At 35.2% G+C, this 8,927-nt stretch overlaps 1 protein-coding gene across 5 annotated transcripts; it reads left to right on the top strand.

The window, feature by feature from the left end:
* Positions 1-1,011: 1,011 nt before the first annotated feature.
* LOC113715637 (protein WHAT'S THIS FACTOR 9, mitochondrial) lies at positions 1,012-8,633 on the top strand. Of its 5 annotated transcripts, none has more exons than XM_027239898.2 (4): positions 1,012-1,271; positions 2,334-3,703; positions 4,190-4,268; positions 5,027-8,633. In XM_027239898.2, the coding sequence occupies exon 2, from the start codon at positions 2,353-2,355 to the stop codon at positions 3,622-3,624; it is 1,272 nt and encodes a 423-aa protein (XP_027095699.2). In that variant the 5' UTR covers positions 1,012-1,271; positions 2,334-2,352; the 3' UTR covers positions 3,625-3,703; positions 4,190-4,268; positions 5,027-8,633. The 5 variants fall into 5 exon arrangements, with proteins under 5 accessions (XP_027095699.2, XP_027095702.2, XP_027095704.2 ...); XM_027239901.2 differs by lacking the exon at positions 4,190-4,268 and having other exon boundaries at positions 5,027-5,148; positions 5,237-8,633; XM_027239903.2 differs by lacking the exon at positions 4,190-4,268 and having other exon boundaries at positions 5,027-5,115; positions 5,237-8,633.
* Positions 8,634-8,927: the final 294 nt, after the last annotated feature.

The raw sequence follows: 8,927 nt of genomic DNA on the forward strand, positions 1-8,927 counted from the left end.
ATTAAAACCAAATAAAAAAATAGCATTTTGTGTTTATGAAAGCTCGAAATTTCATTAGAGTTTGACTCAATTAATACAATATTTGAAATTTATAGGTAAAAGATTTAGTTTGAGAATTATTTTAGATTGTTCAATAAAAGTTCGTTTGGGTTTTACTCAATAAATGAACAAATGAGTTTGAACACAATTTTAAACTCATTATATATATAAGTTAAAATACAGAAGTGTTCGACTTAGTTAGGTTCATTGACGCCCCTATTTGTGGTTTGGGTTGCAATTGATCATATATCTACACCTCTTTCCTAAAAGAAACAATCTTGTCATAATTTCGATTTACTAGTAGATGAACAATGTATAATTGTGATTCTCTTTTTCCTTTTTTGTTTAATCACTTTACTTTCATAGTTATATATTGGAACTTGATGCAGGAGGCACAGTTCAAATATTTGTCAAAGGTCAAAGCTATGCCTTTTTTTTTTTTACATAACATTTTGGTTTTCTATAATTTAGATTCTTAATTTCTAATAGTAACATGTTAGATGGTGAATTAAATACTTATTGTCTACTTGCAATATAATGGAGCTTTAGAGAGATCTAGTTGTAGGCCATAGTAAAACTGTCATTATTATGGAGTATTTATTTAACAGTGTACAATTTTTAATTCTATGTGGATTTCAATAATTTTTAACCGTCCAATAAAGAAGTAGGAATTTCAAATGAATTTCACATCAATTCTATGCATTTGCCAAACCAAGGAATTCCAATGCTTTGGAATTAAAATTTATAGAATTACAATTTTATAGAATTGTGATTCCAATTCTATAGAACCAAATGCAGCCTTAAAGAAATTATTAGCTTGTAGGCACCCTGTTTTTTGTTTTTGAAAAGTGTAGGCATTTTATTTTTAAACTCGATTTTCTTAGGCTTGTGGTATCAATTCAAAGAAAATTCTCATTTGAACCTCTTGTTTAATTCTTTTTGGGTTCAAAAAGATAAACATGCATGTAGGCCAATTGAATTGTAGGTCCGATTGTCTTTTCTTATTTTTCAAATGGCGCCCAACAGAAATCCCCAATCCCATTATTAATTTTAAAAAATGAAGAAGAATACAACATGAAAAGACTTTACCTGGAGAAGGAGTCCTTTCATCTCTCATAAAACATTTTTATCCAATCCAAAAAAAAAAAAAAAAAATCCACCGGGAGAACAAGCCGGTGTCGTTTTTGCAGGAAAACCATCGCCACCACAACCTTCTTCAATAAAGAAATACTGTAAAATTCTCGTTTCTCTTTCAACTTTTAGTTTTCTTGAAGTTCATGCAGAGAGTATGTGAAATTGGCCTTACTGTCCGTCTTACTTCTAACCTAGCATGGTCGTGTGATTTTTTTTCTTGTTTGATTCTTTTGTTGTGTTACTGCTGCAAAGATGGTTAATTTGGTTTTCAGGCTTTTCTGTAGCGGGAATAGTCTAAGACTTGTACTTGTCTATTTAGTGTTTGATAAAATGCCCAAATGAAAAGAAAAATTGGAAACCAGTAAACAGATTTTAATGCCCAAATGCTGGCCAGAGGAGGTTTTTTCTCGTGCTGTACTTAAGCTTGGAGGAAAGAAAACAGAGCGAAAATGGAGACCCAGAAGCTTGCTCGCTTGGGAGAATGTTATTTTTTTCCAAAATTCTAAATTTAGTCCCTCAGCTTTTCCTTGTTTTCGGTTTTGCCTGTAATTTCTATGTCTGCAGATTGGCCCTGGAACTTTGTTTGATAAATTTTCGATTAGGTTCCGGAAGACAGATTCTTATTGTTTTTGGTTTCCGTCCCTAAAATTTTTGTTAACTGCAATTTAATTTCCCTTATGTTCCTGTAATTGTTAATTTAAGTACTTTCATTTTTCATGTTTTCAAGTTGGCCACTAGGATTATATTAGTTAATTATTAGATTCATTATTAGTTAATTCATTATATTAGTTAATGCTTAATTATACTTATGCTGGCAAATTTAAATGTGGGTCTTCTCATAAGTAGCTTTTCAAAAGGTTAGTTTTGGGCTGTTAAACTTCATGTTGTTGTTTTCTATGCGATTGTTGATTTCTGATTCCCTAGTTGGAGAACCGTGTCTAAAAGTTTCGGGGTTGGGGTTGGGTTATAAGTCCCTGGATTGCCTCAAGAGTTGCCGGTTTTTGGGGTTAATTTTGGGATTAGGTTTATAAATCAACAAAAGTCTAATTACGGCTGTTGAAAAAAAAAAAAACTGAACACTCTAGTGAAAACTGCAAAATTAAAAATTGGGGTGCAAAAAAATAAGAAAAATATCTTATTGACTCTGAAATTTCCCACAGAATCTCAAATCAGATCGGCATGCTGAACCAGAAAGGTTGTGCTAGAAACCTCCTGCAAAAAATCTTCTTCTTCTCTTGTCAAATTTCGCTTCATTCTCTCTCCAACTGCCGGAATCTTTCCCGCGTATTCATCCAAAGACGTGCTTATGTAGATGTCTACATGGACTGGAAGAAAGACACATATTTTGAATCAATTGAATCCATCCACAGATCAATTGAACTCAAGCCCATCATTGCCTTGAAAAACTGCATGGTCTCAGCCTCACCACAGGACTACTGCATCCCCATCTCTGCCGTCTCAAAGAGAGGTCTAGAATTGGGGATACCATTTAAGGTGGCTAGGTTCTTGAGAAAATACCCATCTTTTTTTGAGGAGTTTGAAGGTCCTAAATATAATTTACCATGGTTTAAACTGACCCCTACAGCTATTCAGATTGATAAAGAGGAGAGAGAGGTTTATGAAGAACATAAAAATGATATAGTTGATAGGTTAAAGAAGTTGATTGTAATGAGTGTTGGAGAGCGAAAAGTGTTGCCTTTGAAGGTAATTCAAGGTTTGCAATGGTACTTGGGGCTGCCAGATGAGTTCTTAAGGCACCCGGAAAGAAATCTTGATGGGCACTTCAGGATTGTTGAAATGGGAGATGGGTTGAAGGGACTTGCTGTTGGGAGCAATGGTAATGATGGAGTAATGATGTCAATACTACAACAGAATGCAATGAAGAAAGGAGTCTATGCTGGTGGTGAAAGGGAGGCAATTGCATTTCCATTATTTCCATCAAAGGGTTTGAGGCTGAAGAGGAAGATTTCTGATTGGATGAATGAGTTTCAGAGGCTTCCATATGTTTCACCATATGAGGATTCCTCTGACTTGAAAATGGATAGTGATTTGTCTGAGAAGCGGGTAGTTGGTATTCTTCATGAGCTGCTTGGTCTCTTTGTTGAGCATGCTGCTGAGAGGAAAAGGCTTTTGTGTTTAAGGAAGTGCTTGGGGTTGCCACAGAAAGTTCACAAGGCGTTTGAGAGGCATCCTCATATGTTTTATCTATCTTTAAGGAACAAGACGTGCACTGTTATCCTTAAAGAAGCTTATCGTGAAAAGTCGGCTATTGAGGCCCATCCAATTGCGAATGTGAGGAAGAAGTATATTAATCTGATGAAGGAATCAGAGATTATACAGAAGAAGAGGAGAGTGAATAACAGAGCTACTAAAAATGAAGCTAATGTGAATATGAAGGACTTGGATTGTATGGACGACGACACGGCTGAAGTAATAAATCAAGTATCTTAACTGATGTATAATGGTTTATAGAATCTGGATTTGGTGAACTGGTCCACTTGCTATTTCATACTACTACTACTCATTACAGGTATGCACTTCATTTCTCTGCATTTCCTGCTTCACTTGCAGAATATGGCTTCCCTTTTTTATTGTTGTGGTAATCATAATGCACAAAATGCACAAAATTTGAAAACCAAAGCCGTCTTGCAATCATGTTGTGCATTGTTGTAATATACAAATCATACTGCTACTGGATTTGACTTCTAGAAAGCCTTCTAAAGGAAAAATAAATTTCCACTATAGCCAGTAGGATTTTCAGTTATGCAGTGGTAGTCTATCATTTCTGGACCCTATTAATCCTGAAAATTTGTGTTGGTACTTCGTTAAGATCTCATTATTACTCTTTTTCTTTTCTTCCTACTCACTGTGCTTTTTCCTACAAGGCAGCTTACTAGCTGTATTATCACGGGTCACTTACTTTTGGTTGTTGTGGAATTGGCTATAAGAGTATTAGAATATTTTCTACATTAGAATAAAGAAGCTTAATGAGTTATACTCTCATATTCTGGTGCAGTGTTGTTTGAGGTAGAACTGGCACTATTGCACTCAGAATGTAGTGGCTACGTTCACCTCCAACTCGCCTCATGAGTTAGGTTCTACTTCTGATTTTTTTCTTTTTTCTTTTTTTTTTGGAAATATCTGTTGCTATGATGGCTAGTACGTAAATGCAAAGCTAGTTGCCTTTACCTAAAAACTTTTTGCAGAATGTTAGGTATTTAGTTGAAATGCATTATCAGCAAATTATAATAATAGCTCAAAGTAAAGAAGTTTCCTCATTTTCATGTGTGATTTTGCTGTTTTGGTTGCAATTGATCATTGCAGAGTATGCACTATTATAGTGATACTTTTTAATCATCCCCTTGAATATGGTGATTGCAACTTATGATGCTTATTGGTTGCCTAAACATATTTAGCCTGTTGTAGTTGGAAAACTTTTCTGATTTGATTTTAGACTGTGGCAACATGAAAGTAATTGACACTATTGTGTATAGACACAGAAAATAGACAGAAGGGAAGGAGAATGGCAAAAACATCCTTGCCATTTTTAGAGTCCGCAATAATTTACAAGCTCAACAAGTGCTTGATCATGCATCTTTGCTGCTAAAACTTTAAAAAAAAAAATCCTTGCATGGACACCCAAAAATGGTGAGAGAAAGAAAGTAAAAGATGATAAGTGCCCCTCCCTTTTTTTTTCCCTTTGATGTAAAACTGGTTGGGTCCTATTGAAGCCCCCTCAATCTCATGTGATTGTATTGAAGTTAATTTAAACAAAGAAAAAGGGGAAAAAAAAAAGAGAGAAGACCCTACAGGATACATGAATGTTAAGAATGCCCCCGTCTTCTATATACAGGTTCTTCCTGGGCTTGTGCAGAACATGAGCGACCATCTTATTTGAAAAGACAAAAGAGAGAAGCAGAGAAGAGGTTTGACGTAAACTAGGTGGGGCTCCTAACAAATCCCCCACCATCTCAGGTGGTTGTATAATAGTTAAAAAAAAAGGCCCTATTTTGTAGCTTGGATACAATGAATGTTAACAGTGTGTGCTGTCTTTGATATACAGGTTCTGCTTGGATTAGTAGAGAACATGAGTAACCATTTTGAATGAGATCTTTGCAGCTCCCCAGTGTAATTTGGATAGTAGAGTCCAATCTTTGTTTTTGTGGTTTTCTGCACAGGTTACAATCACAATGCAGAAACTCTAGCCTGCATCCATGGGACCACCTTAATCTACAATTCCTAATACTTAGTAGGTGCATTTTTCAAGTTGTCATGTTCACATTGTAGATTGTAAATGGATTCAATAAGGTATTATAATGAAATGTAGAATTAAAATTTGTGTTTATTGACACCTCTGTTGCAAATATGGGCCATGAATGCATATGAGCCTCCCTTTATGCAGTAGCACTGGCACTTTTACATAGGAAGCAACATGAGCTAGTGAGTTCCATTCAGCAATTTATCAAGAGTTCTTAAACTGTCTTTTCTTATCTTGGGAAATAAAATGTGTTTTGAACTTGCTTTTATGGAGCCTATATAGTGCGGTGTTGGCTAGTAGGTTCGGATGATGTTTATAGCTCTTGATTCATGACTAATTTGAGGCTTCTTTTGTTGGCAGTGGAGGATCTTATTGTAGACTTAGAGTTTGCCTGGTGCCAAAATTCATGTTTTGTCGAATTTTCAGCATTTTATTCATGTTTGAAATTGAAATGATGCTAATTGAATGAAGAATCTATATGCTGAGGAGGCCTTGGTCTAGTGGCTGAGGTTGAGACCCCAAGACTTAGGGTCTGTTTAACAATATAAAAAAGTGCTGAATCTGAAACTTTTTCAGACATTCAGATGTTTTGAGTGTTTGATAAACGAAAATCCATTTGCTGAACTTGTTAAATAGTGTTGAACTTGTGTGTATTTTTTTCAGCACAATAATTCTAATTGAATGTTTAATTCTGATAAGAATCAATAGAATTGTTTCAACTACCTTATCTTATCTACTAAATCTATCCTTGTTTGTTAGTTATGTTCAAAATTTTTATCTAATTAAATAACCTAATATTCTCTATCTAATGATTTTCTATTTCTCTTTTCTTCCTTTTTAATGACTTTCATATCTTCTCCATACTTCTCATATAATATATTTCATCTTTTTTATTAATTTGATTTAAAAATAAATATTATCATTTTCATACCTAACAATTTTAAACTAATTAAATCATAGGTTCTATTTCTTTTTTGGATGAAAAGGTATAAGGGCAAAATTGTTAAATTTAACTTATTAAGCATTCAGTTATGAATGTTTATCGAACAGTATAAATAGGTTTAGCATTAAAATTCAGACATTCATATATTTCTTTTCAGTGCTTAAAATTCAGCAAATTAATTGTTTCACCATTCAGATTTCAGAATTCATACTTCAAAATTCAGATTCAGTTTTATCAAACGGAACCTTAGAAGGTCTTAAGTTCAAATCCTTCTTCCCCCTCCCCGCTTCTTAAATTCCATCCCTCCCCTACTAGAAAAAAAAAAAGAATGCAGAATCTATACATGCTTCCACTAAAAGGATAAAATTATTCTCAGATTTGGTAGCTTGCGCTTCGACACTTTTCTGGTGTTAACATACTTTTTTATCATAGACCTGATGTACCAATAACGTGTTTTATAGAATGAATCTTGTGCATGTTGTTTCGCTTTCTTGTTTCCCGTTCCCATATTCCGTCTAATTAAGTCTTTTTAAAAATCAAGTCAGTGAGCTGTAGTCTAGGTCAGGCAGCATGAGAGGACAAAGATCTTTGTTTTCTGTCAGTAATCCTTGCGATTCTGAAAAACTCCTCTCATTGCATCATTCCTCTCCCCCTGAGGCATCTTTCTTTCACAGAAGACGAGAAAAATGGTGCTTCATTTTTGGTTCAATTTGAACTGCCAAAATATTGGGGTGTTAGACCTGTGGCAACTAAACACTTGTTCCAGCTTTATCTGGGCATGATGCCTTAAACTACACCGTGCTGATATGATATATTTGGGGGCTGCGTGTGCGCAGGTGCATGCTCGTGCGCGTGAGAGAGAGAGAGAGAGAGAACTGTTTTGAGTGCCTGAAGTAAATGATGCTACCTCAGTTTAAGAAACCCTGAGCTTAACGGTGCATATTGCAGCTCTAGACGTGTCAAATTTGGGATTGTTGTAAGAATCGTGCAACCAAACTCATGGGGGTAGTGTGGTTGACCACAACCAGCATGAGAATAGACTACAGTATTGGTCCATAATTGTGTTTTCTTTCCCAAAAGCATTGCGTGCTTTTGAAAGAATGTTCCATGAATTAGGAACACAGTTAGTTGAATATGTTTTTCAAGGGAGTCAACTCTTTTTCTTGTTGGACACACTAGAAAAGTTAGGTATGTTTTACCAAGCTTCTTAAGAGTACATTTTAATGTTGCCAATAGTGTTGAAAAACTGAACTTTGCGATGTCTTGATTTTGAGAAGGTTTCTGGTCGCACCGTAGAGATTTTGTTCAACATTGTGTTATTTTTAATGTTTTAAAAGGTTTCTGGCTGTACCTTGCTGATTCAGTCAATTGGATCTGTGCTTTCTGTCTGGAATTACTGTCTTCAATTCAGCATTTCATAAAAGGTTTGAAACTCTAAATAGTAGTAGTACTTTGTGGTATCTTTTCTTTGCATGTTAAGAATGTACATTTCATCTCAAAAGCTCTCAGTTTTGGACTGAAACTTTTCTTAAATTTGATGCTATGAAGTCTGGATGCCCTATTACCCCCTGACAGGGGTCAATGTCCTTTACGGTTGCAAAGTTGTGTGGCAATAAGCTGTCAGTTATTTCTCTAGACGTTTTACTTCTATGGTGGTTGTTCGTTTAGCTGTAATTTGTTCCTTAATCTTGACATCATTGGTTATTGTTCCTGCATCATGCACACTCTGTATGACCTGTTACCAGAATGGCTTCTGTTGACAACAGTAAGGAAAGCTCACGCTGCAGTTCCATGATATGGTTGCATTTGGTGCAAAGCTCTGTACCAGGATAAAGAGATTGCTTTGTTTGCCTATATGTGCGGGCTTCTGCCTGTTGCAAGATGCAGATCATGTGTCATTTGAAATGGTGAACACATATAGTAGACATTCACTCCCCATGGCATTTAATAATTCCTATGTGAGTGTATCTCTGAAAACAAGAGTAATTGAGGGCTCTTGAAATGAATATTAGAATTTGAGAGTTTGAGAAGCACTTGAAAGATCAAGCTCAATGATGAGGGGGTTTGCATATAGTTTGGGACAAAAACAAAATTTGCCGCTTCTTTCTGAAATTTGGTTGATTCTCTTGCTCATTAAGTGGTCATAATAGTACCGTATTATCTATTGCTTGGGGGAAGCTTTGTATTTTTTTCATGTTTTCAATTGTATTCAGATGGATACTGTGAAAGAATGTTATGACAGTGTCTCGTTTCGCCTGATCCTATGTTGCTGAAAGTTTTTGGTCTAGCTGAAATACTAGAGTTTTATTATCTTGGTTGTCTATTGGATTATCATCCGATGAAAAGTTTCTTTAGCATCATCAGGTGGTAAACTGTAATGAAGCATTGGAGCTTTGAAGATGAACTTGGGCAACTTGGTTATTTATTTATTTGTTTATTCTTTGGAGCTGTGCAATGGAAAGAAAATAAAATTTAAAAGCAATATCTTCCTCTCTTCCTCTATATGATATTGGACGGGAAACAAACCTTTTTTTTCTGGTAACCTCTGTAACT

This window comes from Coffea arabica, chromosome 11c (assembly GCF_036785885.1).
Source record: "Coffea arabica cultivar ET-39 chromosome 11c, Coffea Arabica ET-39 HiFi, whole genome shotgun sequence".
Lineage (NCBI taxonomy): Eukaryota > Viridiplantae > Streptophyta > Magnoliopsida > Gentianales > Rubiaceae > Coffea > Coffea arabica.